This window comes from Saccopteryx bilineata, chromosome 6, assembly GCF_036850765.1.
Source record: "Saccopteryx bilineata isolate mSacBil1 chromosome 6, mSacBil1_pri_phased_curated, whole genome shotgun sequence".
NCBI classification, from domain to species: domain Eukaryota; kingdom Metazoa; phylum Chordata; class Mammalia; order Chiroptera; family Emballonuridae; genus Saccopteryx; species Saccopteryx bilineata.
The window spans coordinates 105,705,248-105,729,943 of NC_089495.1; the positions used below are offsets into that span (position 1 = coordinate 105,705,248).

At 37.0% G+C, this 24,696-nt stretch overlaps 2 protein-coding genes across 9 annotated transcripts in view; one reads left to right on the top strand and one right to left on the bottom strand.

Moving 5' to 3' along the window:
* Positions 1 to 13,312, top strand: part of RB1 (RB transcriptional corepressor 1) — a 215,998-nt gene extending 202,686 nt beyond the window's left edge. For 3 of the 4 annotated variants that reach the window (XM_066236315.1, XM_066236316.1, XM_066236317.1), the window contains 7 exons: positions 3,731 to 3,835; positions 4,249 to 4,362; positions 4,460 to 4,623; positions 6,432 to 6,462; positions 9,076 to 9,218; positions 9,746 to 9,795; positions 12,056 to 13,312. In XM_066236315.1, coding sequence (XP_066092412.1) covers positions 3,731 to 3,835; positions 4,249 to 4,362; positions 4,460 to 4,623; positions 6,432 to 6,462; positions 9,076 to 9,218; positions 9,746 to 9,795; positions 12,056 to 12,129 — 681 coding nt within the window. In that variant the 3' untranslated portion in view covers positions 12,130 to 13,312. Of the gene's footprint in view, positions 1 to 3,730; positions 3,836 to 4,248; positions 4,363 to 4,459; positions 4,624 to 6,431; positions 6,463 to 9,075; positions 9,219 to 9,745; positions 9,796 to 12,036 lie in introns of all 4 variants that reach the window. The other variant, XM_066236318.1, reaches the window with a different exon arrangement.
* Positions 13,313 to 18,364: 5,052 nt separating this feature from the next.
* Positions 18,365 to 24,696, bottom strand: part of RCBTB2 (RCC1 and BTB domain containing protein 2) — a 38,514-nt gene continuing 32,182 nt past the window's right edge. For all 5 annotated transcript variants that reach the window (XM_066234690.1, XM_066234689.1, XM_066234692.1 and 2 more), the window contains 2 exons: positions 23,079 to 23,209; positions 18,365 to 19,617 (listed from right to left, as the gene is read on the bottom strand). In XM_066234690.1, coding sequence (XP_066090787.1) covers positions 19,477 to 19,617; positions 23,079 to 23,209 — 272 coding nt within the window. In that variant the 3' untranslated portion in view covers positions 18,365 to 19,476. The remainder of the gene's footprint in view (positions 19,618 to 23,078; positions 23,210 to 24,696) is intronic.

Consider the following 24,696-nt stretch of genomic DNA (forward strand, 5'->3'; position numbering starts at 1 on the left):
TCAATTATCTGTAAATGTGTGAATGTTTTATTTCTGGTCTATTTTATTGATCTCTCTCTCTCTTTCTCTTTTATTAAATAAGAGGTGGGAGGCAGAGACAGACTCCTGCATGCGCCCCAACTCGGATCCACCTGGCAAGCCCCCACCAGGCTATGCTCTGCCCACCTGAGCCACTGCTTTGTTGCTCAGCAACCAAGCTATTTTAGTGCCTGAGTCCAAAGCCATGGAGCCATTCTTAGCACCTAGGGCCAACTTTGCTTGAACCATTCGAGCCATGGCTGCGGGAGTTGAAGAAAAAGGGTCAGGAGAGGTGTGTGGGGGGAGAAGCAGATGGTCTCTTTTCCTGAATGCCCTGACTGGGAATTGAACCTAGGACTTCCACATGCCAGGCCAGTGCTCTACTGCTGAGCCAACCGGCCAAGGCCTGTGTGTCTCTTTTTATGCCAGTACCACACTGTCTTGATTACCATAGTTTAATAGTAAGTTTTAGAATAGGGAAGTGTAAGTGCTAGAATTTTGTTTCTTAACAAGATTGATTTGGTTATTCTGAAACTTGCATTTCTATATGAATTTTATGATTAGCGTGTCAATTTCTCCAAAGAAGTCAGCTGAGATTTTGATAGAGATTGAACTGAATCAGATCAGTTTGAGGAGTACTGTCAAAACAACATTGTCTTCCAATCAGTGAACATTTGATGTCTTTCCAAATATTTAAATCTTCCTCTATTTTTTTTATTGATTTTAGTTTATTGTGTTTAAATAGATTCTAGTATTGCCCCGAATGCATCACCCCTCCCCCGTATTCCCCTCAACATCTCCCTTGCCCCCCTTCCTCAAGGAATTTTTTTAAATAATGTTTTTCAAATCTTTAGAGTGTAAGTTTTGCACTTGTTTAGTTAAATTTATGCCTAATATTTTATTCTTTTTAATACTATTTTAAATAGAATTTTTTCCTTAATTTCTTTTTCAGATTGTTCATTACAAATGTATTGAAATAAAATTGCTTTTTGTATATTGATCTTATATCCTGCAATCTTGCTGATACTGTTTATTCTAATAGTTTTTAGTGGATTCCTTAAGATTTTCAATATAAAGATCATGTCTTCTATGAATAGAAATAGTTTTACTTCTCTTCCTTTTCAGTCTAGATGACTTTCATGTAATTTATGTGCCAAATTGCCCTGGCTAGGACCTCTAATACAATGGTGAATGGAAGTGGTGAGAAGAGACATTCTTGTTTTGTTTCTGATCTTAGGGGAAAGTATTTATTATTATTAAATCATTAACTAGGTTGTTAGCTGTGGGTTTTTTATATATGCCCTTTATCAGGTTGAGGAAGTTTCCTCTATTCCTAGTTTATTGAGGACTTTTATCATGAAAGGATATTGAATTTTGTCAATATTTTTTATATCTGTTGTTTTCCCCTTCTATTGATACCTAGTATATTACATTAATTGAATTTTATTTATTTTTAAAATTGATTGCTTGATTAATTTTAGAGAGAGAGGAAGGGCGAGAGAGAGACAGTGATAGAAACATCAGTCTGTTCCTGTATGTGTCCTGACCTGGGATTGAACTGGCAACCTCTAGACCCTGGGATGATCCTCTAACCCAGTGGTCGGCAAACCGCGGCTTGCAAGCCACATGTGACTCAATCAGATTGAGGACGTTTTTAGCAAAGACCAGTTTAGGAGTACCCTAATTAAGTTAATAACAATGTACCTACCTATATAGTTTAAGTTTTAAAAATTTGGCTCTCAAAAGAAATTTCAGCCATTGTACTGTTGATATTTGGCTCTATTGACTAATGAATTTGCCAACCACTGCTCTAACCAACTGAGCTATCTGGCCAGGGCACATTATGAATTTTAGATGTTAAACCAGCCTTGCATTTTTAGATTGAATCCCAGTTGGTTACAGTGTATCCACAGTGTTGCTGAATTCAGCTTGTTTTTGTTGAGGATTTTTACATTTATAGTCATAAGAAATGTTAACAATTTTCTTGTGATGTCTGGTTTAGGTATGAGAAATATTGACCTCATAAAATTAGCTGGGTAGTGTTCCCTATTCTTCTAATTTCAGAAGAGTTTTTGAGGAATTGATACTGATTTTTATATGTTTGGTAGAATTCACCAGTGAAGCCGTCTAGGCTTGGGCTTTAGTTTATAGAAAGTTTTTGATTAGTAATTAAAGCTCAGATCTTCTTGAGTCAGTGTTGGTAGTTTGTGTTCTTTTATAAATTTTTCTATTTCATCTTAGATATTTGGTTCTTTTGTTTTTTGGGTTTTGGGGGGGGGTTTGGTATACAATTATTCCTAATGCTCCCTTATAATCCTTTTATTTCTGTAAGGTCGGCAGTAATATTCCCCATAAAAATGATGTTTTGAGCATTGTTGGATTTATTAAAGTAGGCCCTTACTGCTTTTTGGTTCCACTGATTTTTTACAATACAGAAAGATATAAACAGTAGTGCCAAGGGTTTTCAAATAATTAGGTTATCTAGAATCAGGAACATTTTTTGAGAGGTACCTTAGGTAAAGTGTTGGAGTAGGAGAAATATGTGAATTAGCAAAGGATATTGGATGGCCTTCTAAATGGGAGGAATAGAATTGGGGCTGGTGAGATGCTGAGCAAGGGATGATGAATCAGGATTCTTGGCAATGGTAGATGTGAGAAGAATTGTTGCAGAAGATATAAGTGCTTAAATTAGGCAATAAAATTCATGCTAATTAAGAAGTTTGATGTTTTAAAGTCACAGGGAATCTTTTTTTTTTTTTCCCCCCTGAAGCTGGAAAGAGGGAGGCAGTCAGACAGACTCCCGCATGCGCCTGGCCGGGATCCACCCGGCACGCCCACCAGAGGGCGATGCTCTGCCCATCCAGGGCGTCGCTCTGTCACAACCAGAGCCACTCTAGCGCCCGGGGCAGAAGCCAAGGAGCCATCCCCAGCGCCCAGGCCATCTTTTTGCTCCAGTGGAGCCTCGGCTGCGGGAGGGGAAGAGAGAGACAGAGAGGAAGGAAGGGGGGTGGAGAAGCAGATGGGCGCTTCTCCTGTGTGCCCTGGCCGGGAATCGAACCCGGGACTTCTGCACGCCAGGCCGACGCTCTACCACTGAGCCAACCGGCAGGGAATCATTTTAAATCTTACTTTTTCACTTAGAAAATTTTTTGTTGAAATGTAATATGCATATACAAAAATCCATATATTATAAGGGTACATCTTGATGGAAATTCATCACCTGAATTCACCTGTATAACCAGCATCCAAATCAAGAAACAGAACATTATCAACAATAAAGAATATTCTCTTCTGTTCCCTTTCAGTCACTACACTCCCTTTACTACCACCATCAAGTGTAGTCAATATTATTTTACCTGATAATTTGAACCTTTTTCACATCTGGCTTTTTGTTTTTTAAGTGTAAGTTACACAGCTAATTGATTCCAGTTTCAGTTTATCTTCTGGGAAATATCTAGGGGATAGGAGCAAAAGTAAGAGTTATTTACAAACCAGTTGATCAGTCCTGAATAATCAAGAGTTGGCTATTTGCAGTTTTTCTTTAAATACAAATTAGGTTAAACACTTCACATAGACTTTCAAACTGAGCTCAGGATGGTAAAAGATAATCCTATAGGAAATTAAATTTCTTTAAAAAGAAAGGTAACAAGTGCTTTTTACAACACAACCATTTATAAAATTTGACTATTTTTACATCACGTTTATTTATTAGATTATGATGTGTTCCATGTATGGCATATGCAAAGTGAAGAACATAGACCTTAAGTTCAAAATCATTGTCACAGCTTACAAGGATCTTCCTCATGCTGTTCAGGAGGTAGGTAATCTTCCATGGTAATATTTTTTGAAATATATTCATATCTATAATATAGATAACCTCAGTCATTAATTAGATCATATATTTTGACATTATATAAATTCACCCCATTAAAATTAATAAAAAAACAAAAAATCACATTAATTTTTTACCTTTATATTAATGGCTAATTATTTGTAACTAAAGTGGAATTAGAAAATTAATGCTCTTTAATATTCCAATTTATGTTATAAAGTTAATAAGGAATACTATATCCCTGCAATAATTAAAGCCTAAGAAGGCTTCACATTATTTTATTTCCTGTATAATATGTGCTTCTTACTGTTAAAAGGTATTATGAACTGTTAAAAAAGAAAATCTAAAGATATATTCCCAAATTCATTTAACAATTAGTTAATGTTCTTTTCCCTCAGACATTCAAACGAGTTTTAATCAGAGAAGAGGAATATGATTCTATTATCGTATTTTATAACTCGGTCTTTATGCAGAGACTGAAAACAAATATTTTGCAGTATGCTTCCACCAGGGTATGTTAAAAGTATCCTTTGATTGGGAGAATCTAATTATAGAGTGGATCTCACTAAAACATTAAATAAATAATTTGTCTCTTTACTTTTGCTCCAGCCCCCTCCCTTGTCACCAATACCTCATATTCCTCGAAGCCCTTACAAGTTTTCTAGTTCACCTTTACGGATTCCAGTGGGGAACATCTATATATCACCCCTGAAGAATCCATATAAACTTTCAGAAGGTCTGCCAACGCCAACAAAAATGACTCCAAGATCAAGGTTTGTTTATCCTCTTTAGGGAAGTGGTAAAAAATAAGAAGGGATTATATTGATTCAAACATAAAAATATAAAGCTTTCTTCATTTAAAATAAGCTATACTCTTGCATTCCTAATTTGCTTATTTATATTAAGTGACGTGATAAGAATTTAGGGGGAAAGAAAGATAATCTGTTTACTTAAGTAGGTTTACAAATTTAGTTATCAACTTTCTTGGATGCTGGTGTCTGTTTTTTGTAAATAGTCTGAGAACCAGTTTGATAATAGGTTGTAAATCATATTTTTGTTAACTAGTTTACTAAACAGAGATTGCTTTTGGTTAATAAGTTTTATTCTGTAGTTTATTGAATGTCCTGTAAACTGTTTCTGTGGACCTGTTCATCTTGCTCTGTTATAAAAATGTAAATGGCTGATGAAATGTGGATGACTAAATTAAACCTTTAGAATTTCACCCATAATTCTTCCTGTGGCTTCCTTAGATTACTGTGGAGCAGGGAAGTGATGAGTATGAAGCAGTTGTAAATTCTTAGATGAAAGATTCTTTGCAACTACAAATCATTATATTTCACATTCAACCACAACTACTCTCTGGCTTTGAAGTGCTTCACTTGACTTATTATATGTTATCATGGGCTATTTGAAACCAACTATTTGTATAAAGTAAGAGGTTGATTAGTGAGAGTAATCTCATTTCAGAAATTATCAGCCCATATAGTTGTACTTAATGGGCAAGAAAAAACAAACAAGGAGAGAAAATATATTAACCTCTTAGAAAATACTTGTGTGGTGTGCTTAATTATATAAGTAATGCATACTCATGATAAAAATTCAAACAACAGGAAAAGATAAAGTAGAAGATAATTGGCGAATGCTCTTGTGTGCCCCCATACCATCCTTTATCTGGCGTTCTTACAGTTGAATATCTGTGTAATGAAATATACAACTTATTAGCTGCTAAGATGCCACACCATGTCTATTTAATTTACCCAGTCCCACACTTCCACATGAAAATGTATACTAAGGTAATTTTTTAATGACGATAATTAATCCATGTTATGTTGATAATGATGGCTATTTGCTGATCCTAGTGAAATCACTTGGGTAGGGATTCTGTAGCAAAAAAGTCATATGATTATCCTGATAATCATTGGTCAAGCGTTAACTCTCTACTTATACAGCGTATTCAGGTATTCTGGTTAATCAAATATATAGAGATTGGTGGCCACTTACCAAGGAGTTGAGGACAATAAAGTCTGTTTATCTACTAGTTCCCTGCGTGTTTCATCACATCTGCTTGTCAGGCTAATGCTGTTCAGCTTTGTTACCAAGAACATAATTTATATGGTTCGAACAAGGCCAAACAGACTAATAGAGATTTCTGATTCTAGGATATATGGTAAGTAACATTTATATCAATATAGGACCTAATTAGAATTGATCAGTTTTGTCAAATGTAATGTGAATTTTTAATGAGAAAATGTGAAAAATTTTAATAACTTACCCATTTATTTATGAAGTATTAAGTACGGGTACATTTAAAGTTTTCTGTTACCCTCTTTAAATGTGGCTAATGGCAGAATATGTTCTTGCAGACATAAAGTTCTTGCTTTAAAAATCTAGAAGACTAGCTCAGTGTATGACTGGACTAGCACTGGAAGCCTTTAATGAGTATAATTTATCAGTAGTCCTCAGGATAGAGGAAACCTTTGGTTTGGTATTTCTGATAGTTCAGAATGCTGCATGTATGTTCATCTCTGCACAGTTGTCTATAATTCTCCTTATTAATTTATATTTTATCTTAATTTGACAGGATCTTAGTTTCCATTGGTGAATCATTTGGGGTGAGTGTTTTTTTTCCTATGAAATATAGTGACATGCACGGTAACTATAAAAAGAAATTGAAGATTTTTATAATTTGAATTTACAAATGCTAGGATTTAAACACCTCATCCAGGCATATTGCATAGAATTTAGAAGATATATATATCAGGTTTATTTTCAAATCACGTGTTTTCTAAACATTCCTTTGAGATTATGTAATACAAATGTACATACATACCTTCATGTATGTAAAGGTTCATATTCTCAAAGGAATATTTAGAAAACAGTTTTGAAATTCACTAATTATGAGTATGATTTGAAATAAAATACTTCAAAATGTAACCACCATATCCAAATGTTACCAGCCAGTTCCTACCTACTGGTCTTCTCCTTCTATACTAGACACACTTTTACTTGTTCTTTCTTTGGTTAATTGACTAGGACTTGATTACATGAGACTCTGCCCCAGTGTAGATGGCAGGGTATGTGGTGGTCTTTGTTCCAGAGGGATCCAAGGAACAGCTTAGCTTTGAAAGTTACTCTAGGCTGGAACCCACTATTCTAATTGGCCTTCAATTAACATCACTAATTCAGTAGTCCTATACTGTTCACAAAAATTAGGGAATATTTTATCGCTTCATGTTCATTTTGAAATATCCCCTAACTCTGCTCACAAAAATTAGGATATATTTTATAGCTTCATATTCATTTTTAAATATCCCCTAATTTTTATGAGCAGTATATATGCAGTGTACAGTACAGTATTATGAATGGTTCAATACCACCATCTCTCTTGCCTATATTAGTTATTTATTGCTGCATTACGAATCACGCCCAAACTTAGCAACGTAAACATTTTTTATCTCAGTTTTCTCTGGTTCAGTGACGCAGGCATGGCCTAGGTCCAGGACCTGTCTTCATAAGGCCGCAATCAGCATGTCAGCTGGGGCTGCAGTTACCTCAGGGTTCAAATGGCTGGCTGATTCTTGATGGCTCTCTGCCCAAGCCGTCAGGAGCTTGCTTCCCCAGAGCAGGAACTCAGAGAGGGAGGGAGAGGAAGGAGATAAGCAGCAAGATGGAAATCTCAGTCTTTTGGTCACTAGTACTGGAAGTGATGACTCATCACTTTTGCCACATTATTTTGGATATGTCAGGAGCAAGACAACACTAAGTCCAACCCACACTGAAGGAGAAGTTTATACAGAGGAGTACAGAGTGGGAGGTGGGGGGTTAGTGAGAGCCATTCTAGTCTGCCTGCCACACTTCCCCAGATGAAATCACTAGAGAAAAAAGAGTTTGTATACTAAAAGACCAGTGTTGAAATGTGTGTTACAAGTAATCACATGCTGTGACATTGAGCTCAGGGTAGACTGCAGCTGTTTGGCTTCACAGAGGAGACCACGCGCATAAATAGGGTTGGATCTGCATGGGTATAGAGCAGTGGGATTCAAACTTTCCTGCTTGCCACACCTTTAAAGAACTAAGAAAATGTTGCTATATGCACTTCCATATTTTAAAGCTGATAGCTCAAAATCTTATTAATTTAATAAGTGTACAGGATTTAGTTTCTATCATATATGTGTGCTCTAAATATATTTTCTATCAAAATCTGTTTTTGCATTTAATTTTTGGAAAACAAGGCATAATCCAAAAAGTTAATCCCCACTATCAGATCAATCAGTCAAGTAAGATTTAAGTTCTCTCAGAAAGTCTGACTTCATTTTTAGTTCAAATGAACGTGTCCATACATGTCCCTGAGTTAATCACTTCATCTGGTTCTCCCATCCAAGTACTGACCAGGTCCAGCCCTGCTTAGCTTCTGAGATTGGGCGCTTTCAGAGTAGTGTGGCTGTGGACTTCCCTCTGGTTCTAAAATAGATAATAAATAGAATTTTCCCTCATATCTCTCCCTTGGATAAAATAAGGTATTGTACCCCCATTTGGTATTTCTTACCAAAACATTCTTTACTTTGCTGTGACAGGATTCTCCCTCAGGAGATGTATCTCTCAAACCATCTCCAGTAATATTGGATGAACCCAGATTCTTAAATCCTTTTGATATTTGATCTTTTATTTAAAAAACTTCTATGAATTAGCTGCATTTCAACAAATACTATATCAGTGATGATTTAAAATATATAAACTGTATGATTTGTCAACATAATACCCATAAAGTGAGTCCAAAATTATTATTCACTGGATATTTCACCTCATTAAATTCTTGTGATAGTCTCTCTGGTTGGTTAGGTTATGCTCTCAAAAACAAAAGTCTGTCAAAAACAGGCTTCCAGAAGGCTGTCCTAACTGTCTCTGCCTCTGAGAGATGGAGCCGGTTTTGGTGTGTGGGCATGCGGACACCGAGGAGCCTGACCTTCAGAGCAGCGGTCAGAGCTGCGGGAGGGAAGGGGTCATGGGAGGAGACAGGAGGATTTAAAGAGTGGGGGTTTACTTGGTCACACCGTTCCTCTGATTCTGAGATTTTTCACACATCTTTTTTGGTCCAGTAAAACAGAACATTTAAAATGCAGATATTCCCTCTGGCTGATTTTTGACACACCTCAAACTATAGTTAAGGGTTGCTAGCTACAAAATGCTGACATTTAAAAATTTAATAAAAATTCTGTAATCCATAGACTTCTGAGAAGTTCCAGAAAATAAATCAGATGGTGTGTAACAGCGACCGTGTTCTCAAAAGAAGTGCAGAAGGAAGCAACCCTCCTAAGCCACTGAAGAAACTGCGCTTTGATATCGAAGGGTCGGACGAAGCGGACGGGAGGTAGGAATGGTTGCAGAGAGGTGCCGAGTGCTGAGCTGGTCCTCGGAAGACCCGGAGCACCAGCCCTGCTCTGACTTCTGCCAGTCCCTGTCGTGCCAATTTTACTTGGACATTGTGAGCATTGCACTAAATAATAGATGTGACTGCATCCCAGCGTTCAAAGCACCATATAAATAAATCACGTACCACCTACTGAAATTCATTGAAAATATTGGATGTTTAAAATCTGATCATTTTTTACAAAAATTAGTAAAATTTTGTTATTTTTGATTAACATTAGATTTTAAAATGCTTACTCTTGAAAAATATTAGCTACTGTGTTTTATAAGAACCACTGAAAAATTATGTAGGACCATAAATTTGTGACATTCATATTTCAGATGGTCTGTTTATAAACCTTTGAAATTAAAAACTACTCACTAAAATATAATATAAAATAAGTCATGGAAAACACCATAGTCATTGGAAATTTGAGTTCTCAATTTATATGTATACTTACAAAATTATTTTCTTTTTTTAATCTGCAGTAAACATCTCCCCGGGGAGTCCAAATTTCAACAGAAACTGGCCGAAATGAGTAAGTACTTATTTCACTTTATGTAAATAAAATCGTTTACATTGCAAACAAACATTTCATGTTAGAAAAGAATAAATACATAATTTTTTTCAATTAGTGGATTTGCTCATGCATTTATAATATAATTTAATTAAAATGTATTCCACTGCTCACATAAATTCAGGGATCAGGGAACGTGCAGATACTCCAGTACTTTCAGCCTTTTGTACAGTGCATTTTCACCAATGAAATAAAAGTTGGGCTTGCATCTCATTTGCATAATCTAACAACTTTCTTTGACTTGTTCGCTTTTCTGATGTTCTTGTTTAATGAAAAGAAATCAAATGCTTCTTTTTTTTATAGCTTCATATTCATTTGAAATATCCCCTAATTTTTGTGAGCAGTATATTTACCTACACAAACATTTGTACTTGAAATGTATATTGCAAAGTGAAGGTCATCTGGACCCTCTTTGGTTATAAATGAATCTCTTGTTTGGATTTCCCATTGACTAATGTATTCCTATTATAGCTTTTAAATAATTGTGGCTTTTCCACCCCAGTACATGTAAATAGAAATGAAGCTTATAACCAAAATCAGGTCTTGAAAACGTGGCAAGATGGAGCCCACAGATACGCATTTTAAAGGTAGCAGAGAGCTGTGAAAACATGTCTGTTTTCTTAGAGAAGAGTCGCATTGCCCTAGTCAGTGCACTTCCTGCTGTCACACTTAGCTGTGATGGTGGACGCCCTCTCTGGCTGAAACTCAGGGGCTGATGCTGCTGGATAAGGGGATGGGGGAGAGGCAGGAGCTTTAACTGGTGAGGCTGAGGACTTCGCTAGGCTCCTCTCAGCTTTCCTCAGAGGACTGCACACAAAAACTCACCAAACAGTGCTGCATAGGCAGTGTGGAAGGCCAGAGTGACACTTAGAATTGCAGTTTTGCCCTGGCCGGTTGGCTCAGTGGTAGAGCATTGGCCTGGCGTGCAGGAGTCCCAGGTTCAATTCCCGGCCAGGGCACACAGGAGAAGCGCCCATCTGCTTCTCCACCCCTCCCCCTCTCCTTCCTCTCTGTCTCTCTCTTCCCCTCCCGCAGCCAAGGCTCCATTGGAGCAAAGTTTGCCCGGGCGCTGAGGATGGCTCTGTGGCCTCTGCCTCAGGTGCTAGAATGGCTCTGATTGAGGCAGAGCGACGCCCCAGATGGGCAGAGCATCGCCCCTGTGGGCATGCCGGGTGGATCCCAGTTGGGCGCATGCGGGAGTCTGTCTGACTGCCTCCCCATTTCCAAAAAAAAATAAAAATAAAAAAATAAAAAAAATAGAATTGCAGTTTTCTTTCTTTTCCATATATCGGTATTTTTTGTGCTTCTTTAAAAGAGCTACTATCCACCACTAAAATCAAGAATTTAAAAATAATTTTTAAAAATGTTCTGGCAATTGTCAGAGGGGAGATGGTTAGTGGGACTGTGTGAAAAGGATGAAGGGAGTAAGCAAAAAACAAACAAAAAACCAAAAAACAAAAATCAGGCACAGACAACAGCATGGTGGTTCCCAGAGGGAGAGGGACTGAGGAGGTAGAAGAGGAGGGAAAGGGGGATAGAAGGTGATGGAGGGAGGCTTGGGCTGGTGAGCACACAATGCAGTGTACAGATGATGTGTTGTAGAATTGTACACCTGAAACCTGTATAATTTTATTATCCAATGTCACCCCAGCAAATTCAATTAAAAAAATGTTCTATTTTTCTCTATGATGCAATTAATAATGTACTTTTTAAACGTCCATTTCCACATTAAATGAGCTGTAAGCTGACAGACTTTCCAGTACCTGCAGGGCATCTCTGAATACAGGGAACTGCTCATTTGTCAAGAATACCGCTCACTTCAGCGGATCATTCTGGGCCAGCCCAGGATTCTGCTCTGCTAAGGGCCACAATCAAAGCTAAGCACCTATAGAAAAGTGGTCTACAAAGTTGGGCATACCTGGAAATGTATACGACTGCCTTTGGGGGTACATAAGAAAATAATAGAATTTCTATTTTTATCTCACCTACTTTAAGGTTTGTTTGGGGTATGTGTGTTCTATAATTAATACACAAATATATATTCATATATACATACATATTTTGGTGTGGTACATGCTTGAAATAAATTTGACTGTAGGGAATTTGGAAACCACTGCTTTCCTGAGCTCCACTGATTTGGCATAAGCATAACATTATAGCAGCCCTTTGCCAACTTATCTAGCACTTCAGTGCCATGAACAGTTCTTCACCTTTTTTCCAGCATCTACTCGAACACGAATGCAAAAGCAGAAAATGAATGACAGCATGGATATCTCAAACAGGGAAGAAAAGTGAGGACGTGATGACCTTGGTGGGTACTGTGTTCACCTCTGGCCTCATTGTCTCTCATGGATCTGACTGTATAACTCTCCCAGGTTCTGTTTACCGCCACGTTTAATACATATCTTCAGCTCTTGTTATGGATATGAAGTGTGCAGGTGCCCATTGAATATTTGGGCAAATGATTCCTAAACCATCTGCAATGCTGTAGCTAATAGCATATACATTGTTATTATACAAGATTGAAAATCTTGTGTAAAACCTGCCACTTAAAAAGTTCTTGCAGCTGTTTCTATTTCCAAAGGATGCCTGGGAGTGGGAGTCCCAACAACCCACACCTGCCTGAGTACTTTGACTTCTCTTGTGGCATATGTGTGATGTTTGCTATTATTTTTATTAATTTATATTTATTTTTTTTTAATTTAACGTGAACACCCTTAGAAAATGTGTCTAGTCTTCCAAATGTAATTTGGCTGACTGCCGCCGTTCACCCAAATGATCCTGAACTCTTCTTCTTAAACAGATTTTAGAAACTAGAAAAAAATTACAAATTTTTACACATTAGATTTTAGTTTACTAATGGAATCTGATGTACTGTGTGTTTGTTTTATAAATTTTAGCTTTTAAATACAAGCAGAAAGCAAACGATAAACAGGATATTGTCATACTACTGATGCAGATTTCATACCTCAGGACTTTTCTTCATCCAACTCATGCTTTAAAATTAAGGCTATTAATACTCTTGGTTTTTATACCATTCAGATCACTGAATTCATAAAGTACCCATCTATTATAGTACTTGGAAAATAAAGTGTTCAGCTATAGCTTTGCTATAGAGGACCCTACCGCAGTATATCCAAAGTGCACTTTGTAATGTTTCTGGGTCCTAAAGAATCAAGATTCAAAATGATTTTACTCTATAAAACAGACTGTTAACTATAGAAGTCTTAATTTTGTTCTTAGAGATTCGCCTAATTGCATCTCAGCAGTTACTCTGCCTCCTAAATTTAGGAAGTGGTGTGCATTCTCTGGAGTGGTACATGTCTTCTATGTATCTTTAGAGCTGGCAATAGTCTATTTAACCTTTTTTTTTTAAGTCAGTATGGTCTAACACTGGCACATTCAAGGCCACATTGTTTCTGATTCAAAATTTCAAATAGTATTCAAAGGTCTTTGGGTTAGACATTAATGTTTTTAATTTTTTGCAAAAATTTCAAAATAGCTACATTGTAAAAGAGGTGCTTTCTCTCCTGGCACCTAATGGTATATTTGAACTATCTTGTGTGATTAACTTATTTAGAGATGCTATAATTTAAAATAGATGGTATTTAAGATAGTGTCAACTAGCTTTTAGGAAAATCATTTTGAACTCTTTCTAAAAGAAATCTGGTCTATTCATTAGAAAATAAAATTTTATTTTGTGCTCAATTAAGTTTCAAACTCTTTTTTTTTTTACAGTTATCTTGATAACAAAGGCACTAGAATGCTTTACGCCATTTCTTCATTAATGTTTGCATGAATATCATACAGATCAGTTATCTTTTAGGTCAAGGACTCACCATATTTGCTCATGTTAGAATTAGTGCCAGAATTTTAAGAACTACAGAGATTGTGTATTAAGATTTCTTCAGTAAGGTTTCCGATACTGCTTTATTGCTTTTTGTATTGGTTAAAACTGTACATTTAATATCGCTATGTTACTATTTTCTATAATTAATAGTTTGTCTATTTTAAAATAAATTAGTTGTTAAGAGTCTTAATGGTCTGATGTGATCTTTGCATTAAGTTCACTAATGTTCTCTTATATATCTAAATTCTCTCCTAGCCTTTAATTCTTAGCCTTTAATGGGCTTTGTATGCTGATGCTTCCTAAATATGTTTCTCTAGTGCCAACCTCTTTGTGGAGGTCAAAGCTCACATAGCCAATAGAATTCATTCTTCCTACTCCTCTCCCCTCTCAATTTCTCAAAATATGAATGAAATCAAACACACAAAAATACCTTGTTTCTACCGTAGTCTCACCTCATTTTACTAAACACTGGCTTGAGCCAAAAGCCTGAGTCACCTATTTATACTTTTCTTGACCACTGTTACAGACTTCTAACTGGTCTCCATGTTTTCTCTCTCTCCTTGTTTACCTTCCAGCTCCATAAAGAGCAAAAATGATTCCTTTAAAAGAGGAATGGGGGTTGGGGAGCTGGGTGGAAAAGGTGAAGGGATTAAGCAAAGAAAAATACACAGACAAGTGTGGAGATTGCAGGAGGGAAAAGGGGTAGGGGAGGTGGAGGAGGTCAGAGCGGGATAGATGGTGAGGGAGACACACAATGCAATAATATACAGATGATGTGTTGTAGAATTGTGCACCTGAAACCTGTATAACGTTATTAACCAATGTCACCTCAATAAATTCAATAATAAATAAGAATTCATGAAAAAAAGTGAAATTGAATTGACACTGCTACTCTGCTTGCAGTATTCACACTCCTCGCCATGGCCGCTGCAGTGCCCACTTCTCATCCCCACCTCACTTCCTCCTTGCTCACTGCGCTTGACCACACCAGCCTTCCCTAATGCCAAGCTTGTTCCTGCCCCTCAGGCCTTGTGTTTGCTGCTCCTGCTGTCCTGTGCTCCTTCCCCGGAAGTCTGCCTTGTCTTTCAGGGCTCAGTTCCGAGGACTTCTTTGACCACCCAAGCTAAAATCCGTACTCTGTATGAATTGTGTTTCTCTCCTTCAGAAATGTAACAGCAGTTATTAGCAGCTGAAGTAGCCTTACCTTACTTGCCTATTGCCTATCTACCCGTCCTTGTGTCGGCCGCTCCCAGATTGGAAGCATCAGCCCGGCTCGTCTTATTTATAACTACAGCTCTGGTACCCAGGAAGAAGCCCATAGGTAGCGGGGGAGGGGGGGGGGGTATTTTGAATATTTTTCCAAATATGTAGAAGCAAATAATATTCTCTTCCTCTTTTCATATGCCACGTACTGAGTAGATAATACATTCCTGTCATAGTTGTAAGTTTGGCAATACAACGAGTAAGGAAAACTAAAATTCCCATCTTTCTGGAACTTACATTGTAATTCTAGTTTCAGGGAAAGACAGCACATGATAAATGAATACGGAATCCATAGTATGTCCAACTGTATTGTGTACCTGAAAGACGGAGCAGGGAGCACAGGGAGTGCTGGTGGGAGAGGAGTGCTTACTCGAAGTAGGTGGTCAGGGCAAAACTTGCTGAGATGGTATTTCAGCAGAGCACCGAGGAGGTGGGAGAAAGCCATACACTGACCGGAAAGCAGTCCGCAGAGGGGAAGAGCCCGTGCTAGGAGTTGGGGATGTGCTGGTGGTTTGAGAAATAAGGCATCATAGAAAAATGGAGAGTTGTAAGAAAAGGAGTGAGGGAGCAGATATTGCTCGTCTTGTATACAGTTTATGAAAAGTCTTCCCTCCCAAGCATCCTTTATGTACATTATCAGCCCAGAGTCCTTTGCAATTCTGAAATCCAAAAAGCTTTTAAAAAAAAAAGTGGGTTCTGTTTGGTGTCAAAATTTATATGGCATCAAAAGCATATCTAAACTGGCATGGAGCTATTTAGAGCCTTTATCCTACTTAGTGGGGATATTCTTATTTTGCTACAAAAGTATTAATACATTGATTTTGGGGATCTAACCTAGGCCCTGCTCAAGTATTATATATTATATGGTATATGTACCTTATTATCATACTAAACTCCAAAAAAATTATGAAACACATCTGGTATTCAGGTTTCAGATAAGAGATTATCTTGAGTTTAAGAAATAAGATTTCTCAAAAAAAAAAAGGTGGATAGTTCCTAAAGGAAAAAAGGCAAATAAAGAGGTTAAAGCAGGAAACGCAGGAAGCATACCTCAGCGGGCTGTGTTTATGTTGGATGGGGATCTTACGGGAAATGCAGTCTCTTAGGTCAAGACAAAGTCAGGCGGCCTTCATGACGCTAAAACTTTTTAGTCTGGATGACAGCAAATTGATCACTCTTAGCAATTAATTTAGCATTCTAGTAATTAAAGTTCTTTATGATAAAAAGAATAAGTTCAAACTCATATACTTACTTATTTTTCATTAGTTTCCTGGTGTAAATGGTGGGGGTGGGGGTGGAATCCTGCGTGCTAGTTCTATTAGCATCTGGCTGATTTCACAGAAACTTGCCTGTAGAAGTATATATATATTTGTTCCTCATTTTGGGGCCAGAGAATGTACACAACATTGGTAAAGATTCATTGGGTAGGATTTTCCTTTGGACTAAATAGATATTTTACATGACAATGTGAAGCCTTGTAAATTTCTATCACCAGTGTAGTTTCTCAAATAGAAATATATTATGTTAACACTGTATAATGTCTGGGATTTTTAAAAAAATATTATTAATTTTAATGGGGTGACATTAATAAATCAGGGTACATATGTTAAGAGAAAACATCTCCATGTTATTTTGACATTTAATTATGTTGCATTCCCATCACCCAAAGTCAAATTGTCTTCCGTCACCTTCTATCTCAACCTGTGGGTCGCGACCCCAGCGGGGGTGGAACGACCAAAACACAGGGTCGCCTAAAGTCATCGGAAATACATATTTTATTTAAAAATGTATTGTATAATAAATATGTATTTTCCGATGGCTTTAGGCAACCCCTGTGTTTTGGTCGTTCGACCCCGCCAGGGTCCCGACCCACAGGTTGAGAACCTCTGTTCTATCTGGTTTTCTTTGTGCCCCTCCCCCCTCCCTTTTACTCCCCCCGCCCCCGTAACTACCACACTCTTGTCCATGTCCCTGAGTCTCATTTTTATGTACCACCTATGTACGGAATCATGTAGTTCTTAGTTTTTCTGATTTACTTATTTCACTCTGTATAATGTTATCAAGATTACAACCAAAAAGCCCTTCAATAGAGGACTGGATAAAGAAGATGTGGTACATATATACTATGGAATACTACTCAGCCAAAAGAAATGATGACATTGGATCATTTACAACAACATGGATAGACCTTAATGTCTGGGATTAAAACAGGCCCTTTTAATATGAAGTTGGGATAGTGCCCTATTCTTATAAATTCTTTTTGTGTCCATTATTTTGGGATTAAACTTACATATTAGTATTGACATATATAATGACAGTTTGATATGAATGTTAAATTTATTACACAGACCATTACCTGTTACTTCCTAAATAGAAAAATGTGATTTTAACTGAATTTAGTGAGAGAAAATCAGTATGGTTTGTGTCTTTATGCTTTGGCAAAGACTGAATTAAAAGTAACAGTAAGTTATCATTTTTCCTTTCTTTTTACATTTCTCCCAACCTATTTGTTATAATGATTGGATGGCAGAGGGCTAACAAGATAAAGACTGTGCCAGTTGTATAGTAGCTGCTTCCTTTTCATTATTACTGGTCAAGAATTCTGCCTCTAAAAAGAACTCACCAGCTTATGGTTCAGAATGACTGATAACATCTATAGGTCTCGGTGAAAGAAAATCAACCTTTACTTGTTAAAAAGCATTAAATGTTATCTTCATAAACGTCTGTCAGCAGGTGAGGACACTATTCCTATAAAACTTTAATTTTTCTCTAAGGCTAAAATTATATCGGGAGCATTAAAACATTGAACTTCATTGTGTGAGCAGTGTGGAAACAAAACTTAAGGGTAAGAAAGCTAAGCTAAAAGAAAGGATCTGTTCATTTCTGCTGTAGCACCATGTGAAAATGTACCTTTTCTCTTGCATGCCCTTGACTTGTAGCGCCTGTCTTTGAGGTGCTACAAACACAAGTCCGTCTGCTGGAAGCGTTATCCTTCACATGGTTGACGGCAAGCCTATCCTTAAAAAGCAGTCACAGGCAATATAATACGAACAGTAAGTTGTATATAGCATTTATGTTTTAAGTGGGCTTTGTTATAATACCTTTTTTGAGTAACTGCTTTAAAAAACAAGCTCATATCACATGGACTTATGTATATCTAAGAGACATAAGGTTGACATAACTTCGCAGTTTCTTAGGGTTTACGAAACACATCATGAAGATGTAAAGTACAGCACAGGGAATATGATCAATAATATTGGAATAAGTGTATGGGGCCAGGTAAGTACTGGAAATGTCAGGGACACCAGCCTGTAAAGCATATGACTGTCTAACCACCATGCAATACACCTGAAACTGATAGAGAATAATACCAAATGTAACTTGTAATTGAGAAAGAATTAAAAAAACCCACATCTGTTCAATTATCTGCAAATAAGCACTTTATTATCAAATTTTTCTGCATCAAAACAAGGTTTCTAATTGCAAAAGAGTTTTCTTTACATGATGTATCTTATTGTGACTGTGAACACAGTAGTAGAATCTGATACTACATCTTACTTCCCATTCCAGTTTCTCTTTTGCCATTGGGTAACTTGTTTTGACCTAATAAGTATAAATTGCTTTCACTCTTCTGAATCCTGTACATGCAATGTATTAGTTCCTTTTCAGCTAGTATATCATAATCATACTGTGCCAGAAAAGAAGCCTGATTTAAAATGACATAAAAGTCAACTACAAGAAAAATGCATACACTTTTTATTTACAGATGCAAATCTCTCCACACAAAAGCAAAGGACATTATGCAATTATGTAAGGCAGATGTGCCCCAAAATAACATTCATTCAACAATAGTACTTCATATTTAATGATCCCATATGAGAAATCAATGACTCAGTAAATAGAAAATTAAAGTTAGCCCTTGGGCCTATGACAATTCATTTGCCAAGGCCTTTTGTGAATTCTAATCAATGCTCTAAATTAGCCACTATTTCTCAGAATGATGCACCAGAAGAATAAAAACCTTAATAGATACAGTTATTCCTTCATTGAGAATCCCACAAATAAAGCTGTTATTAGGGCATACTTAAGATTTATAAGAAGTTGAGTGCCTGCTGTATGCAAGGCACTGCACTGGATGCTGAAAATGTGGTGGTGACAGCATTTCTAATCAAGCTATCGATGCGATAAAACAGCCTGCGAATAACGGAACATTCGGCCAGACAGCATACATTTAGACCCATACACCAAAAGTGTCCAACATAAGCGACTCGAAAAAAGAAATGGTACATAGAATAAGACATTTTAACTTTTTTCCCCTGGAGCTTAGTCACATTTGATCAGAGCATTTAATGCCTTCTATATCAACTTGGGATTTCGGCAGATGGGGAAGACGGACCACCATCCCTCTTTTGACAGAACATAAATATTCAGCCAAATGTAGTTCATCATTAATACTATCAAAGAGAAGTTATTCTCTTGCTTTTGCAGGGAAAACGGAAATGCTAAAATTTTTTTCCTGTGGGTGAGGATCAATTTTTAAAGGCTCCAACTCTGCTTGCTTTGCTGATAAAGTTCTTCAGGAGATCATGGTCCATTTCTGCAAAGCCTGAAGTTTGTGTTACTACAGTCAAATGGTTTACACAAAACCTGAAGCAGAATTCTTCCAAATCCTAGGAACAACAACAACAAAAGGATATAACTAATTAGTGTTTCCCAGTGCGATGCAAGATAAAATAAAAATTCCTAAACCACGAAGGCAAGGAAAAAGGACTTGACAGCCAGTAGGAAGAAATGTTGATACAACAATACCTGAAAAACAGTTATAAAACTATAAAGCTAATATGCATTCATACTTGTAAAAAGATAAACTGCAGAATAAAACATTCAAGTTCCTACACACCAGTCAATGCCAGAGGCACCTACATGTATGAATTCTGTACATTTTACTGTTCATTTCACTTTCAGAATTTGTTAAAAGTATGACATGACTCTTTTATATTCCCCTAGGGCAGGGGTCTCAAACTCAACTCAGCATGTGGGCCGCAGAGCAAGATCACAGCCCTTTGGCTGGCCGCACTAGGTCTACAAAAGGCAACTGTTACGCAACACTTTTCTCACTGCAGTTGAAAACAAAAAAAAATCAGTACAACAAGCACAATCGTACATGCAGTTTACTCAGTGTCACAAAACGACCAGAAACTGTAGTTCGCATCACAACTGTTTGTTAACTAAGCTAATATCTAGCTAGGATGCTAGAGAAATGAAAAATACAAGTAGGCCCCTAGGCTTACTTAATTTTATCCAAAATATTTTGAACTTCATGGATTAGTCTGCGGGCCGCACAGAATTGTTCGGCGGGCCGCGAGTTTGAGACCCCTGCCCTAGGGGCTTTCAATATTTCTACCTGTAAAGAGTTTGTGAGAAAAAAGTTAAGTCATAAAAAAACAGTAATGCTGGGAAACTGCTTTTCTGAAGTCATGAACAGGCCGTGGCTGTTTTTCCTCTCCAAGGAGACAAAGGAGGGGATCAGTCCTGGCATGTCTTCAGTAATCTTAACTGGGGAAATGCTTTGAAGAAATCGTGACTTTAGCCTAAGAGAAACTGAGATTGGTGTTTCTGGCTTACTGTAATGCACTCTGGACCAAAGAATAATCTTGAAGTAATTTTCTTGATCAAGTCTGTAAACCTGAGACAGAATGAAGGTGGCTGGATACCTTTTTGGCCCCAGATGAGTGAGACTTAAAGTGAAGCCAGCCTGCAAGGACTCCAATGTGCCTCTGACCCTGGGCTACGCTGACATCTTGACCCCAGGACAAGGTGCTGCCAGGTGGTGATGAACTTTTAAGGTTTCCATTCTATTAGCTAAAACTAACTTGTAAAAAATAAAGCCCCAAATAATGTCCAATCGTATATACACATTACACAATATATACTCTTTTCTTCTTTACACAAACGTAAATTTTAGCAAATGCTAGAGATGAAATAACAGACAAAAATTAGCAATACTAACAGCCATGCCAATCAAATTCACAGGATGTTTTAAGAAACAGAGTAAATGAAGAAAATTTATCTATTTCACCCATAAACAGCTTCCGTAGGCTGCGAGGGTCACACTGCAGTATGACATCTCTCAGTCCCAGGAAAGCCTGAAGTGATGAAACAGGCAAAATTCCACACACCCACTTGACATCCTAGCATGTGACAATACACAAAAATGTGCTTCATTAATATATACTGAACAGACTAATACCCATTTAAAACTATGGACTCTTGCTTAAATTTTTAGAAAGGACATGTTTGCCTATAGCACACTAAAGTGACACAAGACAGCAAACAATTTCTTTATGAAAACTTGTATTTTAAGGACACATATGACCTATTTTATTTGTAGTGTATTATACTGTCTTAGTACAATTAGATGGGCTCAGGTAAAATATAGTGCCTCTGTAGGCAAAGTGGAGCATTCATTAAACAAACGCACTATCCTAGTACTAGATATTTGGCTGTGAGCAAAGCAAAATTCTTGCCATTCCTCAGGGAGCTTACTTTCTAGAAAATAGAGGGCTGGAAGGTAACCATACAAATAATTCACATAAATAAGGAATATGAAAAATCTTGGAAAATGAGGCCTCATTCAGATGCAAATGGTATGCGCCCACCATCTTGTCATCTGTGGTAGCCCACCAGACTCTAGTATTATCACCATGACTGCAACAAACTAGAAAAAGCACACTGATTTTTTTCTTTTTTTGGCCATAAAGCATTTTCCATGTTTTAAGTACCCTTTAAAGTATTATCTTGACAAAAGACAAACATTCATTATGCTTTTAAATGTCAGTGTTTTTTGGTGGGTAAGATTTTTTTTAAATGGTAAGTTTAAAAAAAAAATCTAGTATTTAGAGATATATATATGATAGAATCTAGGAAAAGATCAGAAAGAACTGTGAAAATGTTTTACTGTCTGGTTGGTGAGTCATTTCCTTCCTCATTCTTTTTGTATTTTCCAAATTTCTTTAATAAGCGTATTATTTATATAAGCAGAAAAGAGGTTATAACCATTTCTTTTGCACACCACTAAAATGTCCCTGTTTTTTTTTAACCAAAAGAGAGGATATCCTTATGACAAAAAGAAATCGACTCCAAGAAGCATAGCCTGTTTCCTAAAGATTTAGCTCTAAGGTTTTCTTTCTTAGCAAAACAATACATGGTCACTGTACAAAGTTCAGAAAGAAACAAGCAAAGATAAGGAAATGAGAATCATCCATAATCCTACCATTTAAAGATAAACAGGGACTATATTTTTAAGTCTTTCTTGTCTTTGTAGATAATGAATTACAGTCCTTTTAAATTGTTATTTATACTTAAAAAAATAAAAATAGGACCATAGTTTTTCAGTTAATGACATATCTTGAATAGCTGCATAATTTATTATTAACATTCTATGTAGTTTAAACAATCCTCTAGTTCACAATGACTTTTTCTAACTTTTCAAAATTATAAACAATGCTGCAGTAAAAATCTTCTAAATTAATCTTTGTCCAAACTCATGATTACTCCCTTAAGCCAAATTCCTATATGTAAATTTCTTATAAGAATTCCATCTTTAAAGCTTTTCTACATATTATACCAAATTACATCCCAGGATGATGGTACCAATTTGCATTTTCATCAGCAGTTTAGGAGAATGCCCACTGTTGTGAACCTGTATTATTTCTAAAAAATACATATTTCATTTGTTCATAAATCCAGTTGATTCATTTTTATCAATCTGCTTGTGTTTTCTTTCTTTTTTTTTTAAGAACTATCCATTAACGATGGTAAGCTTGCTTCATTATATTTTGCTAAATTTCCCCAGTGTCTCATTTAGTTTCTAATTTTCTCTGTGGCGGTCTTTGGTGTATAAACTTTTTTTATCTTTTTGAAATCAAATCCATCAATCCTTTCCTTTATGGTTTCCTGCCTGTGAGGTCCATTCCAACATTATATAAACACGCACTACCACTTTGTGTGATACTTGACTGTGTTCATGTTAAGTATGTAATCTACCAAGACTTCATTTTAGTTTAAGATAGGAAATAGATGCCCACCGACTCTTCCAGGAGGGAAGCTAACTGAAAGATGCTCTTCTTACCTGAGCATCGTACTTGACAGCGGCAGACAGCAGGGCAATGGCGTTCTCCTCACAGATTCCTTGCTTGATTGTTTGCTGGCAGAGCTTTTTCAAACGATTTTCTCTATAAAATGTAGCCAAATCTAGCAATCCTGGCAGAAAGAGATGTTTGTTAGGGGAGTGACTTCAAACATCCTGCTCTAAACTCATTAACCCTTCAGAGATGATTCAGACATTATTTTGAATAGAATCCTTAGGGAAGGCTGTGTAAACAGACTTGTGCCGACCTCTCTGAGCAGTGGCTCTCCAGGAACATAGCTGAACTGGTCAAATACAAAGCGCAGACAAGGAGCCATGGATAAATAAGAGCACAGGGAAAATGGCTTTAAGGTGTCTCCTAGAAATGCCCCTCTAATTATCTGTCTGCCTGTATTACCAATATCTACTCCTGGGTCATTCCCATCAGTATACGTACATGCTATAATAGTGCTCATATCCTTAAAAAAAGGAACAAGAAAAGCCTTTCAGGGACACAGGTGTACCTCTCATCACTCTGCCCCATTTCTCTGTCCTCTCCAGCCAACCTCCAGGAGAGTCACCTCTGCTTGCTGCCTCCATCTTCTCACCACTCATTCTCAACTCAACTCACTTCAGGCATAATTCCATCTGCTCCACTCCTGGCATCACACCTGGTATTGTCACTAATGGCTTCCACAATGCCAAGTCTATTCTCTGGTTTTACCTTACTCGAGATTGACACAGAATCTCACCTGGTTCATGATACTCCGTTCCTTGAAATGCTTTGTTACTTGCTTGTGTTTTTCTTCTCAATTAGTTACTCTTTTGGTCTCAGCTGGGCCATTTTTCCTGACTTCCAAATGTTTGCATGTCCCAGGGTACAATCCTCAGGTTCTTATTTCACATATTTCCCTAAGTGATTCCAGCCCCATGTTTGTTTGTTTTTTTTTTTCAGCCCCATGTTTTTAAATACCATCTATAACTGTTGATGATTCCTGTCATATTTATCTGTCATTTACTTTCAAATAATTTAACATAGAGTAATATAGCACATATACAAGTTAGTTCTCATCTGCCCTGTGGAACTATGAAGTACTGTAATCAGGAATGGCCAGTTAGCATTCAAAAGGCCCTTGTCAGGAGCTTTAAATAACACTGCTACCTAAACCATTAAAAAGTGCTAGAAATACTTTGCTATTGGTGAAGACTAGTATTCGGGATATGTGGCTTGGCTAGAAATATTCTGAGGGTCTTTTTGCTTTTGCATGAATGGGGTTCAAGCGTCATGAGCTCTAGAGTCCTACACCCTTGGAGTAGTACATTTGGTAGGTCAACATCCAGTCCTAGGCTACCACCTGATCACAAGGTTGGCTAAATCCTGCTACTAGAATATTGTCACATCTACTTCAAGTTAACCTTTCATGCAAACTATTTCATAGAGGGTGTAATGGACAGAGAGCTGGAATTTTATCATTCTTACTACATCAACTGTTTTTGTATCTGTCTGCTACTAAGTTATGTACATGTGAAAGAATTTGGTTGGAAACTTGCTTTCATTGTAACATAACAAACTATCAGTTATGGAAGAAAGCCTACGGCCCAGTGGAGGATACTGGAACCT